The 15,425-nt window shown below is 35.3% G+C and overlaps 1 protein-coding gene across 2 annotated transcripts in view; it reads left to right on the plus strand.

Annotated features, from left to right (window-relative positions):
- The first annotated feature begins 191 nt into the window (after positions 1–191).
- The window catches only part of LOC105386815 (rho GTPase-activating protein conundrum), a 64,801-nt gene continuing 49,567 nt past the window's right edge, over positions 192–15,425 (plus strand). The window contains exons 1-2 of one of the 2 annotated variants that reach the window (XM_048633052.1): positions 192–296; positions 6,562–6,627. In XM_048633052.1, coding sequence (XP_048489009.1) covers positions 267–296; positions 6,562–6,627 — 96 coding nt within the window. In that variant the 5' untranslated portion in view covers positions 192–266. Of the gene's footprint in view, positions 297–6,561; positions 6,628–11,622; positions 12,012–15,425 lie in introns of those variants that run through there. The other variant, XM_048633053.1, reaches the window with a different exon arrangement.

Below are 15,425 nucleotides of genomic sequence, written 5' to 3' on the forward strand. Positions count from 1 at the left end.
TTCATGTCTTGCGAGTGTATAACGTACCTACTTAATTAGTTATCATAAGACATAATTCATAGAATAATGTTAACAATCGATGTGGTAGCCAACAGTGTCCTTAGTTGTTATTGTAGAGTTTATCTAATTCTCTGACATTATTATCTTTTTGTCTTACTCTTATTTTCTTATCCGTGCCTTATCTGTGTTTGTTCCTGAAATCTTCAGTTTATTTTGTGTTGTTATGAGCTTTGCTGGTTTTTTTGTGGAATTTCCGTAAATATAACATGCTGGCGAGTGAAATTGAATCCTGGGAAGTAAGTGTTAAAAGCTAATTTCATTTGTTTGAGGTTTTACTGTTGGATTATGCAACTAAGATTATGTGGATTATAGTATAATGTGGGTAGTGTAGGTACATAGGATGTTTGTTAATGCAAGGTTTTTCACAACAAATTCTCATAGTTATGTTAAGTAACTATAGTACCCGCCTACCTAATCCTGTAATAAAACATAAACCGTTCTCCAAAACACAGGATGTGTCGAGAAAAGGGTAAGTAGGTAGGTACTTAGTGGTGTGGGGTTGCCACACACATTAGCAATTTACCATGCAATTAACAATACATAAGCAGCGTTACTCGCTTGTCAAATCTGACTTAACTGGTATGGATCTGACAGATGTTTGAAAGGATGCTGTTTTTGGATTGTTAATTGCTAATGTGTCGGTGGTGGTACGGTTGCTGTAAGTAATAATCGCTAACGGCCTAAGGACCCGATTTCGAAACCCCCGAGGTTAGCATCGCATCCAGTGGCGTGCTTTAATTGGGAGAAGCCTACGTAAAGCAGTGGACTGCTTGGTATAGGCTGATGATGATGATGATGAGGATAGCGTTAACTTTAAGTAAACAAAACAAAAAAAGCGCCTTGTTTCACATGGAGACGCAACCATATTAGGAAGTACCTAGTACTTTGTGTACCTAAATGTCCGAGACGATTAACGCTGAATACGGCCTGGCTACTTAAATAATACAAAATTTTATATACTTATTATAATATTTATATAGCACAAATAAGTAGGTACCTATCGTCGCAACAGACAATATCAAACAAAGACGTATTACTTAAACCTCATTTAGCAGCTATAAAATTACGTCAACATTAATTTTGTTTTAGAAAGTTACACTCACAAACGTGAGATTTTTTTTCAAATTTTATATCTACCTAATACCTACCTATACAATGACATATAATTTATACTATAATTTATTTTTTAGCTTGTGGAATTTATTTGTACACACACATAAAATAAATTTAACTACTTAACTTATACTAAACTATCTATATATTTTACAAATAAAAAAGATAATAATATAAAATACTTAAAATAACATCCTGGCCTGGAAATATTCTACCCTTAACAAACAGGAGTTTATCAAAGGTAGAATATTTATATACATAACGTCTTAATGATAAGTCTGTGCATCCCTGCTCTAGATAGTCTGAAATATAATTTACCTACTTTTTCCCTTATATTACATAGTTACAAACTTTTTATATCTAGTGATCCCCAAGTTGTAAATATGCGTGGTTCGTGTCGTATGTAGCTAGATCCGCCTAGCTCAGGCGACCTTGGGGCATTTAGCATCTAATCTGCAATGTCGTCGGTACCACTAGTACAGTCAGCTACATTACAGTATGTAACTTTGTGCACTTTGTCAAACTAACAAACCAAATATTCTGCTTCAAAAAATAAAATAAAAATACCTGAAAAGAACCTTTCTAGGATTTTTTTTCGCGAATTTCCAAGCGCCGTAGGACAAGAGTTTTTCAGAATGACTTCCATAGAAACCCCTTTTACGCCTTATTATACCCCATTTGCATGACCCATATTACACGGTTTGTGAGTTTGACAAGGTACCTCACAAGTGTAAAGTGTATAGCCACTAATAGAGCTGCCTGTACTACCACAACGTCATTTACTATTCAGCCATTTGAATATTTAGATATAGACTTGGATATAGATACTTGCACGCCGCCTTCTGGAGGACGGATGACATATCTGTGCTGGGTATGTCACTGCTTAAATTAAAGCCATTTATGCAGAAGATGAATTAATGAAGATTATACCGACACCAGACGAAGACTGACATTTTCCATTTAAACCTCAAACATACGAGCATAATGCATTCAGAATTTGATTTTCGGAAGTAAATACTTTTAATACAATACGCAATATACTGACACATTCTAGGTACTGGATATTGGGAGGGAGGTTCTAAAAATTGGAATAAGCATGTAGAGAGCGCGAAGCATATATCCGTTTAGGAGCAATTTGATGCTATGTGACTGGAACTTTTTCATTGCTCTCGAGTGTGTTATCTTTTAACCACATAATAAAGACACGACAAAGGAACAACAGACACAATACTTGTCGGTTCATTGAACCATTATTAAACTTGAATTTGGGCGGTCTGTCCTCCCATCACTGCTACAGGGTGTCCTGTTTTTGTCATCAAAATCACCAGTTCAATGACATTGACCACAAAATCTGACGTAATTACAATCATGTTAGTTGATCATTACACTTTTTTTATTGCTACGCTGCGATGATCGATTTTAAATTGGATATTTTTTGCAATAACATTTATTATTACCTACTAATGTTATTCGAAAACATTTTGGCTGTTTATTTCGAGTGAACCAATTCGTAACCTGATGAAACTGATAATTTATGCCATACATAGCTTGGATTTCAGAATATTGATGGGTAAATGTGGATTGATAAATTGATAAGATATATCTAGACTCTTGACTGTGGACGCGAGGGCATAGCAGATAGCGAACAATAGCATACAAAGCGACTCGGTCACCTACTATCGATGATTTGTCTGTTTTTTTAAATGCAGGAGAATGTTCTGTATAACATGTGTAATTAAATAAGTACATACCTTAAAAAAAAAAAAAACGCACTCACGCCTTGTACTAATATACTCCCTTGCGGGGTAGGCAGAGGTGCATTGCTGCACCCACTTTTCGCCAGAGTGTTATGTTAGTCCCAATGTAATAGGGGGCGGGTTTATTGCCATTTAACGGGCAAATCCAAGACCCGAGAACAAATATCTGTGTTTAAACAAATATCTGCCCCAGCTGGGAATCGAACCCGGGACCATCGGCTCAGTAGTCAGGGTCACTAACCACTACGCCATTCGGTCGTCTAAAAAACTACCGTCTACCTAAAAACTAGAAAGTAAAAACCTATTTTACGGAAAGGCGTTCTAGATTATACCTAATTAACCCTGTATAGAGTAGGTATGTGTGTAGTAGAGTGCGCTATATTCAATCAAAGCTATGATGTCACTGCCTGCCCACGTTTTATTGTGATCGATCAATCGTATGCATTTTGATAAGATCGCATACCACAAGACACTCTGAGCTGCAGAAAGGAACTATAAGCTAATGTCGATCTTAAAATACACTCACGGGCAATGAAAAGGTTCCACTGAGAAAAACACCAAATTGCTCTTTAACGGAAAAAAAGGCTAGCTTAATGATGCCTTTTGCAACATTGGAGAACATTTAACAGAGCATCAGGATATGACCAACGAATTACGGTAATATTTTGTACAAATATTAAATTAAATGTTTGAAAAAATTGGGGTCGTTTGGTGTCGGCATTTTGTGAATGGAACTATTTCATTGACCGTGAGTGTATATTGCTGCCTAGCTTTGACAATATACGGAGAGAAAGAGACAGACATAGATTTAATGTCCGACATTAGCTTAAAGTTCCTTTCTGTAACTCGGCATTTTAGACACAGGTTCTAGGTACTAATTAGTATAATTATATGAATTAGGATAGTACCTACTTACTGATTTGTAGGAAGGAGTAACTTACCCCAAAACTAGGTCATGGTAGTTATTTATGATAAATAATTAGTCTATGATAATATGTAAGCCTTTTTATTGATATAAGGGATGGTTCACAGTTTAATAATCTAAAAAATGCGCGGTCGGCCCACGGGCTGTAAACAAAGTAAAGGTTTGCCTCTCTCGACTCTCCATCACAAACAAAGACCCATTCCCTTAATATTGTAATGAAAACAAAAGTTTGTGCAATAACAAGTAGGTAATGTTTGTGAGATTATAACATGACGATATAGTTTATATATATGTTGCCGGTCTGATAACGGCTAAAAATGGCGCATTGTTCCAACAAAACTAAAATGAAGTAATGGCTGCAAGTATTAACATTGTTTACGTTTTAGCTAAATCTTCTCGCCGCAAGTTTAGGCCGTAGCTTTTGTTTTGTCGAATTTCACGACGATATCACATAATTATTGGTAATATAGCTTTGTAATTTTAGATATTTCTACCTGTACACCAAGGCTACTGATCATAGCCTCTATATTGCATAATGAATAATAAGAATAAGCTACAAATTAAAATAGGAAAATCTATTGTGTTGTATAAGAGAGTGAAAGTAAACATGCATTTAAAATTTTATCGAATACTGTTTTACATTTTATAGTACCCACTCTAATAAGATGCGATCAGAGTTCATAGTAAGGCAAACAAATGACGTTATCCTAACTAATATTATAAATGCGAAAGTAACTGTGTCTGTCCGTCTGTCTGTTACTCTTTCACGCAAAAACTACAGAACGGATTTGATTGAAATTTGGTATACAGATAGTCTAGACCCTGAGAAAGAACATAGGCTACTTTTTACCCCGGAATTCTCACGGAAAACCTTTTAAGGCGAAGCGAAGCTTGCGGGTATAGCTATATGTTATATTATGGGAGTCTGCGTTCTAGGCAACCATGAATTCCCAAATATTGTACTGACTAACGTATCCTAGCTACGCAGTCAGGCTGTCTAGTCGGTCGGCCTTAAAAAATAAGTATCCAGCTAAACTTTACTAGGTGGGTTATTAGGTACAGTACTTACAAAGTTGGGAATGCGAGATTCGAATGACTAATCGTAAAATGAAAAATGAAAATATGTTTATTGTAAGAAAGTAGGTAAACATTGTGTCCTGGCTCCCAAACTAAGATACCCTGTACTATGGGTAGCCAGGTTTTTTTACTCGGTAGGTACTTACAATCAGTTAGTAAGTAAGTATATAAGTAAATCTACTACTAGAAAAATTGCGAAACGAATGCATTAATAAAACGTTTTTGAATGAGTTGCAGATATTTACAATTGTGGTTCAAATCGAATATGTTACGGGAAATCAAGAAACCAGGTCAAAGTCATACTGCCCACCCCGCGCAGTCTTTATAAAGTCCGACCGTACCTAATGATCCGGTAAGCACATCATTTACTCGATTGAAGTAAATTGAACATACATAATATTATGTTATTGTATATGTTCCACATCATAGCATTATCCTAATCCTAACCAATATTATAAATGCGAAAGTAACTGTGTCTGTCTGTCTGTCTCTTTGTTTGTCTGTTACTCTTTCACGCCAAAACTACTGGATGGATTTGGATGAAATTTGGTATACATATGGCCATGAGAAAGAACAAAGGCTACTTTTTATCCCGGAATTCCCACGGGAAAACTTTTTAAGGCGAAGTGAATTTCGCGGGTACAGCTAGTTTTATATAAATAAAAGTTGAAAATATTATATTTTTTGCACCTGAAAAATATTTTACGTCCATTCCTACGGGCTGTTTGCTGAATATGAAAGTGTAGCAAACGCAAATCATAAACAAGTAAGTAGGTAGGAGTACTAACTTTCACATATAGGTAGTTATAATAGGTACCTATTAGTAAGTTTATGCAAAATATTTAAAATATAATGAATACCTTTAAAGGCTGCCAATAAAACTGTTTCTATCGGAATCCTTTTACGGCCGACTTACCGATTCTGCTAAATCTAAATAGTTATTTGACATCACTCGGTTTTTTTTGTGACAAAATTTAAGCAAGCGCTTTTATTAATTTTCATATTATTTACTTTCGTTAAGTAAAATACAGAGTGTCCCATTAATCAGCATCATACCGAGAAGGCATGATACAAATCTACATTCTAAGAAATTTTAGTTTTAAGAATATTTCGAAATAATAATATCTAGATAAGATAGATAGTTAAAAAAAATAGATTTGTTTAATAACATAGATAGTTAACTATTCTTTCAAATGCCTAAAAAAAGGTTGAATAGTACAATGTGTTTGCGCATTAGCGGAATGGGCCGCGCTGCGCGGTGCGCACGCGCCGCTTTCTCGCGCTTTCTTTGGTTTAGCATTCAGCGAGCGGCGCCCAAAAGTACTCCTCACTCTACTAACTGGACTATACAGATACAGTATTAGGGTGTGGCCACACGAGCGTAATTTTGTGAGATTTGTGCGGCAGAAAAGTTGCGCGGGTCGAGGGGGGCGGGGAAGTTACTCCCCTCGTCCCCGCGCACAACTCACAAAATTACACTCGTGTTGCCTCACCCTTATTTTACTGTAAGTAGGTTCTATCCGGATTTTGTACAATGTTGGTACTACCGGTGAAACAAAATTGAAAAAAATAATCCTATTTTTTTAAAATTAATTAACAATTTGATGAATGTCCGCGATTTTGTTTCAGGAGCGCGGCAGCCCCAGCCGGGCAGCCAGCGAGATGACACAATGGCGACCGTTGAAAACTGAATGCGTAAGTCGTTTTCTGCGTATTTTTGTTGAAATCCCAGAATAAATTGAATGTAATAGTTACATTCCCGGCCGGAACAGACATTTGTTTTAAATTAGTCGTAGATCACATATATTATTTGAATTACGTTTTATTTATTAAAAATAAGGTTATTAATAATAATGGATATGTATAATATGTCAGCTGTCCGATACCCATATTACAGGCTGTACCTAGCTTGGGATCGGATGCCCGTATGTGAGATCTCCCAACATATTATTATGAACACCAACAAATAATTACTCAAACAAAAAAATATAACCCGACTATCATCGAGTAAAATACAGTAAAATACCTTTAAAAAGCTAGGATAACTTTATACATGTTATGTGGAATAAGTTTACATGTTACAAGCCAAGAGAAAAAAAAGCTCTACAGAGTTTCTTCTTCAAAAAGTTTTTATAAACCTGAGCCGACCTCTTTGACCTTCAGCCTATTTGCTCACAGCGCCCAGCGGACGTGAAATGCATAGACAACCTGCAACAACTATGGCGTAGTTCTCAGAACAATAGATCGGGAATTTAGCAAGTTCCGAACAACGGTCAAGGTGAAGAGGAACAAAGAGTAACAGAAATAGTAATTGAACTAAGTAGGTTACGTTAGGTATTAACACTTTTGGTCAACACCAACACCATTGTAAGTTTAATGTTTTAACTTTAATTTTGTTACATTGATTTATTTGATAAAAGGACCAAATTACTCCTAAATGGAAAAGACTAGCTTAATGACGCCGTTCTGCAATATCGAAATACATTTAACAGCGCATCAGAATATTACCAACTAAAAACGTATTTACTTTTTGATAAAATTCTCCCGTATTAACCGTAACCTAAATGGTTAAAAAATAATACGGGCATTTGGTGTCTACATTTTGTAAGTGGATTTTTTTCATTGCTTCATACATTCATACAATAAACGCTCACAAGCAATGAAAAAATTTCAGATTCAGTTAGTTTTAAGTTTTAAATGTCAGTCAATGCAATTAAGTTCTCAGGAAATAAAAATATACCGTGCTATATACTTGTTTGTGATATATACGTGCTATATACTATTTATTGTGGTTAAGGAAAAGTATAACCCGCGTTGAATTCTTTTGTATGAAAATCATCTGTCATACAAAAGAGTTCAACGCGGTGTTAAAAAAGTTCAAATGGTTAATAATAATAATATGTCGGACAGAGCTTGTTATATGGGTAATGGGTATCAAACAGCTGATTATATCATTCACAGATACATAGATAGATACATAATATACTAAAACGAGTGTTGTAAAAGTGGCTAAAATGGGATGACACAGGCGCAGGCGGTCAATCTGAACAACTTTTTTTCAACGACTTTTTGAAATTCTCGGAATCTTTACATCAATCAATCAATCATCAATTACATCATCATCCATGTTGAGAAAAATAAATAGCTATCACGCTTTGTTTTCTTAGTTCTTATTTTTTGTAGTAAGTATAAAAGTTAATATATTATGTTTATTTGAGTACATTTACATTGAATAAAATATAGACACCGCCAACACCTTTAAAACGGTACCCTAAACTTGATTTACTCTAATAGTCTAAGAAGAAAGCGAGCTTCACTGCACTGCTAATTGTTCACGAAATAATTGTCTCTAAAATAGTGCACTTTATGATGACATGTTAGTATGAAACTATCACCTCGGTAATGACTTGATTTTCTTTAGAGTAATGCGAAAGTTTTATATTGTTTCTTGGTTTTTCTAGCAATAACTACCTTAACGTATGGATGGTTTAGTTGTGACTTGTGTAGATTTTATACTTGACTCAACAGTAGTATATTTGGAAAAAGTCATAAACTGCCCTATAATATGATTAGAATGTCTAGTTTCACTTGAATATTATAACAATACTCGTAACTGCCGCCAACGGTTCTCGATCGACACATTAGTAATCAAAAGCCAAGCAGTGCTGCCGATCCGTCAAATGATTGTCAGATCCATACAAGTTATGTCAGATGGCAGTACGGTACCAGAAAAGAGCATAGTCATAGTCGCAAAATTTGTGGATGTAAAATTAACAGAGATTTTTGTGGTCTATTTTTTTCTAAGTAATGTGATTTTAATCATCTCTGCGGTTGACATACTGTTATGATTTTACTGTTATAGCCAAAGGAGTAGGTTACACTACAATTATTGAAACTTTAGAAGAATGCCTTATAAAATCATAGTTTCGTAATTCTATTACGAAGAAGCGCGGAGCAATACGGGATACGCGTACTAAGTAATCATTTTTCTTTTTGAAGAAACGAACGTAGGTGTACTCAATTATTTTTTGAATCAATATTTTTAACTTCATTTCTTTTTTTTAGCCCTTTACAAACTAACTTGAAAGATCGCTCCGGATGGTTCCAATTGGTGACTCTTCGCCTCATATTCTTTATCCTTAAACCCGAACCTCACGATGGTGAGAACAACGACTGTCCGGAGGTCATTGTCGAAGTCACGAGACCGTACTGGGGGTCACTTTACCTTACGGCACTAACTGTACAATCACATACAACTTTAAGCAATGTTTAACAATTGTTAAAAACGAAATTTGACAGATTTTGTAGGAGTTTGACAGCGCCAAACACCTGTTAAATACTGTCTAAGTTTTTGTGGCAAGGCCTTAAGTTACGCGCTACACACTTTCCCCCTTATTCATAAAAAAGTTGGACGGATTAACTATTGAACTGTTCTGTCCCTCTCTAACAGAGAACAATTTGTTCTTTGACAGAGAGTGACAAAACAGTTCAATAGTTAATCCGTCCAGTAACTTTTTTTATGAATAAGGGGGTTTATCTCGTTGTGTCAAACGTACCGATTGCATGACAGCTCTTGGTTGATCATTTTTTCTGTGGCCATGCAATGGGCGATGGAAATTCAGGCTAAGTATAATATTTTAAATTTTTGATTGTTTACACTATTCTTTATTCTCTCTTCTAATATACGACGTTTAAAACTAATATGAGTATCTGCTTAGTAGGTAAAATGAAAAAATATAATGGTATCCTTGGGTGCCTACTGCCTAGGTAGACAGTTCGTTGGTCAAGTGCCGAAGGCTGGAAAAAATATACATTGCCAAGTTACAACCTAAAATGATCCTTCTAAGAATCAATGTTACGTACAAAAGCGTTTCTGATTCATCCGATGCCAATGATCGCTGCCCAGTTGCACGAAACTTGAGTTCTGGATCAACAAACAATTATAACGCTCGTAAATAAATAAACAACTTATATATAAAGGAGAAATGGTCGTGGTCTCATATTTGGGAGAAGTATCGACAAGGCTACGATGAGATAGATAAAGCAACGCATATTATTCGACAAACGAGAATAGCAATATTTTAAAACCAAAAACAGATGAAATGAAGGTGTAGAATTAGGAATCTGTAGATATATGCAAAGGTACAAAGGGTTTAAAATTAAAATTAAAAAGTCTTTATTGACACCATACTTAAAATAAATCAAAAATGTAAGCTGATGGTTATAGATGTTATACTTTTTACCACGGAATTCAGAACAGAAAAGAAGCCTGCCGAAATAGCAAGAAAGATTATTATTTAAAATCTGACATACTAGTTAAAGTACTTAGCTAAAAATCATAATATAATGAATGTTATGAAATAGTTAAGTATTTGTGGTTGGATTCCCAGCATTTTAGTTGCCATATAAATTAAATATGACGAGCATACTATTTGTATTAAGTAAGTGTTCCTTTTCGTGAATAATTGCTTCAATTATAAGCAATTAAACATTTAATGAAGACACACTTGCCATTGCCTCCCTCCCTCATTGTGTTTTATTTACATTTCTGCATGTTACTAACTTTATACTATACTATGTATACCTACCGACAGTATATTTTGAAAGAAAGGAAAATGGTTAGTCACGTTGATTAAGATACTAAATGTATTATAATTTTTGTATTTTTTGAAAAACCATACCGTTTTAATAACAGTTGTATGTATATTAGCCTTTTGTTTGAAATGTAAGTTTTCTTGTGTTAAGTAAATAGATGGGAATGAAGGATAAATGGAGCGGTGGTAGCTCAGTCCGGTAAGCGCCCGCTTCTCACGCAAGAGATGCGGGTTCGAATCCCGACGCTGACATGTACCAATGAGTTCTTTTAACTTAAGCACAATGTATACCATCGCTCTTACGGTGAAGGAAAACATCGTGAGGAAACCTGCATATCTAGATTTAGCACATCTAGATTATGTGAACCCCCAATCCGCAGTGGACCAGCGTGGTGGGAAATGGTCCAAGCTTAGGAAGGCAGTTTAGACCTTGGGGATATGCACAAAGGTTCCACTAGAGAGAGCCAGGTGCAGGTACTTACACCCCCACAGAGAATAGAATAGAATAGAATAGAAGGATAAATGTATATGTATAGTTAAGTAACCTACATACAATTCTCACAAATTCTATAATACTGCTTCCCATATTCAATACATAATAGTTCGTGTTATAAGTTGTTGTTAAACTACTGATAAGCCTACTGATCTAGGCATTCTCGTCATAACATAAATTACGCATACCTACGTGCTTAAGCTTTGCTTATTGATTAATCCATTATATGCATAAGATATGTATGAATATAGAGGCATTTTGTATATAAAGGCATGTAGGTAAATAACGTAAAAACTAATAAACCCTCTCACGAATGACAAGTTATAACCTACTGTAGTTATAATATTGTAGGAAGATAATTTTCAAAATTTCTTGTCTTATAAGCAAAATGACTGCATTTGTAATCTTTCAGGATTGTCGTTATTTTGATAATAAGCTGAGATTTCAATCAAGTTATCCTTCCTTACCTCCTATTATCAGACTCGATTATTCGAACAAACCCGCCTTGGATGGGAGTAGCAGCAAAAAAAGGTTTCGAATACGTGTGGTCGCGACAGGAAACTGGGGGCAAGACGCGAGCGAGCGAGACGCAACACGCGACACTGCTCGCATCTCTCTCGCCAGCCAGTGCCGCGCCGACAGTCCACGACACTGGCTGTACGCTTTTAAACTCTTTGCCTCAAACCTATAACGTGAATTAAAAACAAAACTTATCGAAACATATCGGCGATAAAATTCGAAATTCAAACCGATGTTTTTATTGTTAATCGAAATGTTACAATAAAGAAGCGGGTGTGGTGTCAAGTGCGTGGTTGCGACAGGCGGACGCGTGGCGGAACATAAAAACAAACTTTTCGTCTCTTGGTGAGAATGGTCCTCGACAACAATTAAGTAGTCGGTAAAAGTGAGTGTTGTGTTGTGCGACCGAGCGTCTGAATGTACCTGCGGCCTGTCCAACTGGGATTCATTTAGGATTTACTATGTTGAAATTGGTTCGTATTTATTCTATATTGTTTTGTTTCTGTTAACTAGTCGCTTCCAATCAATAAATTTCTGCTTATTGTAAATCTAACTACCTAATTGCTTATCGCTTTTCTTGCTATCGTATGTATTTACCTAACACATTTAACTCACTAAGACACTCTCGCTGTCTTTATAAGCTGCATGTTATCTGCTTCAATATCTATTCAATTATGATAAAATAATCGTAGTACTATACTGTATGTTATTGTATATTACACATAATTCCCACATACCTTTGACGAAACTCATAGGCTGTTATTTGTTTCATAACTAATTATCGGTAAGTGATTGTATCGGCAGCAATTAAAATATTATGTCTATCTAATAAACGAACGGGATATTGAAATACCTATGCTCGGGGTTTTTCGGAAGATTACTTACAACTAACCAAGATACTTAGCTCTTAAAATGTGCAAGCTGAAGTGGCATTAGTATGGAGTATGGACCACACCACAAAGAGTAGTAGAGGTAGGTACTACTCGTGCGAATGAACTGTGCACCTGACTGACAAAAACCAGAGGTCATATTAACTAGCTTTGGCGTACCCGGCGTGACCCCTGGTTCTTGCTGGCCAGGTGCACAGTTGATTCGCGAGAGTATTACGTGGTAGCGTGGGACGTTCCCCGGCTCGCTGGACCGACGACCTTAGACAGGTGCCACGTACGGCTGGATGAGGAAGGTCAGTTTTGTGGAGTCCCTCTTCCAATATCGGGCTGATGATAATGACAATTATAAGAGATAGTTTTAAAATAGAAATTTAGTTTACCTAGAGCTAGACACTTACGGTTGGTAACTGTGGCCACTTATGTCAAACCAAGAAATTACAATTAAATAAACCAACGACCCCAAAACATATCTTTATAAAACATCGACAAAAAATAATTCTGGTTTAGAATTGGTTATAGTTCAGAGATTTTATACAAATCAATAGCCTATCTAAATCTAATCTAAAGCCGGGTTTAAACCGGAACTATTTTTAGCCTCCTTTTTATAATAAGGGGACTGTTATGAAGTTTGGTATTAAGTACATTATTATGTAGTAGGAATAAATTGCTACCAACCACCATACAAATACCCTTAAAACGTTGATACTGAGTCCAATAACACTATTATTATGCGGGTAACATCTGGACTGCATCTGGTATATGTAATTAAGGTTAGCTACCTACTTCAATAAAGCAAGCTTACAAAAATTGCACTCTTATTTTTAGTATTTGTGTTTTTATTCTAAAAAAAGAAAATAATAAAGGGATACTTATTCACTCAGAAGCATTGGAAAAGTTCCAGTGACATATGGAACGTCAATGAAAGATGGAACTTTTTCATTGCTCGTGAGGGGTTAGTCCCGCTATGGTATGGTCCCGGTATGGCACCCTCTTAAAATACCTATCAAAAAGTCCCGCTATGGTACCCTTCAGTTTTTGGTACTGTTGTAAAGTAGATCTAAAAGATGGGTACCATAGCGGGACTTTTTGATAGGTATTTTAAGAGGGTGCCATACCGGGACCATACCATAGCGGGACTAACCCCTCGTGAGTGTACATTAGTTGAAAAATATTATTTATGTTTTCCACTACAATTTTTCACAATAACAATGGGATGTACCTAATGACAATGTCTGAAGAGATGAGGCATCATGAATCGTAACATTATCAATGATTGATGAACGATGACTTGTTTCATTTTACTTGGTTTGTAGAACAAATTGGTAGAACATCATTTAAGTTTTATTTTAAAGATTTATGTCAATTTTGTCACTGAAAGATAGCTTTTCTCATCTCTACTACTACTAAATTGGGTTCGTTTTCTAAGTCAGTGCAACCTTCTAACTGTGAATACGTCCAAAACGAATTATATGATATTCTCAGCCAAAAATAAGAAAATTCCAGATCATGATCCATTAACCATCAACGGGGAAACCATTACTAAATCCAACCAGGAAAAATATTTGGGTCTAATTTTAGATCCTAAACTAACATGGAAACCTCATCTAGACCGAATAAAAACGAAACTGTCTTCAGTAAGAGGGGCTATACGAGGAATTGTGGGGTGTTTACCAACTAGTGTCCGGTACACAATCTACAATTCTTTGGTTAAACCTCACTTAGAATACCTGATAGAAATTTGGGGAGCAGCTGCCAGAACGAATCTTAAACAAATACAAATTGCTCAAAACAAACTTGTCAAAACTTTGTTCAATTTTTGATTATTTAGAAGCAACACAAATTATCTACGAAAAAACTAAATTGATGCACATTAATCAACTATACACTTTTAAAACATGCATTTTCATTCATAAAGTACTTAATAAAACTACACATTCACAACTATCTTTCACTAAAAAACAACAAAAATACAACACAAGAAATGCAAATAATTTAAAGTTAATCTCCCACCGGACTTTGTATGGAAAGAAAAGTATAGCTTATGAGGGAGCACAGCTATACAACAAATTACCTAAAGACATCAAAAATGTAAAATCGCCATTTATATTTAAAAAATTGCTAAAGGGTTATATTTATAAAAATGTCACTGTTATAAAATAGTAATATAGCTGCTAAGTACTAATTATTTGTTTAGCTACGTAACCTACACAATATAATACAAAAATATTTAACTATAACTACAACTATTGTATAACTTTCAACAACTTGCATGCGCAAAAAATGTAAATATTATTATTTAAGGACTAACATAGATACTTAAGTTACTTAATTAACATCTCATTTTAAGTGAACAAATGTATATTATGTTCTTATGAGAATAAACGTTTAAACCTAAACCTAAACCTAAGTCTATTTCTAGTCCCAAGGGGTTTTACATTCATAATAATCAATAATTATTATAAGTAGGTACATTGACGTTTTATGAATATAATATACTTATTGTGAACATTTTATCAAAATTGTTCTTACTTCACATGATAGAACAACGCGGACTCGGATGTCTTGATATTAACACCCTTAAATCTTCCCTTTCTTATTTTATAACTGAAAGCTACAACGGAAGTCAAAGTATAAAACCTTACTTATATGTTATTCCTTATTTAGTCACGTCCAAGCGTCCACTTCAACTTTCTCTGGTAGCATTAGTCACTCGCGCTCACTCGCATGGCCCATCACTTCTCTCTCGTCTGTGGAATCACTTGCATTAATATTATAATTATCTCTCACAAATATATCATCTCCGCAAAACGTCACGGTTGTTACTTTTGCCATTTTTTTATTTCCTGCCCCACTTACCTATATCTGAGTGGTTGTATTTTTACAGTCGCGTGCTTTACAACTGTGTCTTTTAATAGCTAATGGAGTAATCTCGGCCTGGACTAATTAGTCCGTTCCGTTTCACGCTGTTTCATATCAGTTTTCTCTCATTTCGCTGGG

This window comes from Plutella xylostella, chromosome 5 (genome assembly GCF_932276165.1).
Source record: "Plutella xylostella chromosome 5, ilPluXylo3.1, whole genome shotgun sequence".
NCBI classification, from domain to species: Eukaryota; Metazoa; Arthropoda; class Insecta; order Lepidoptera; family Plutellidae; genus Plutella; species Plutella xylostella.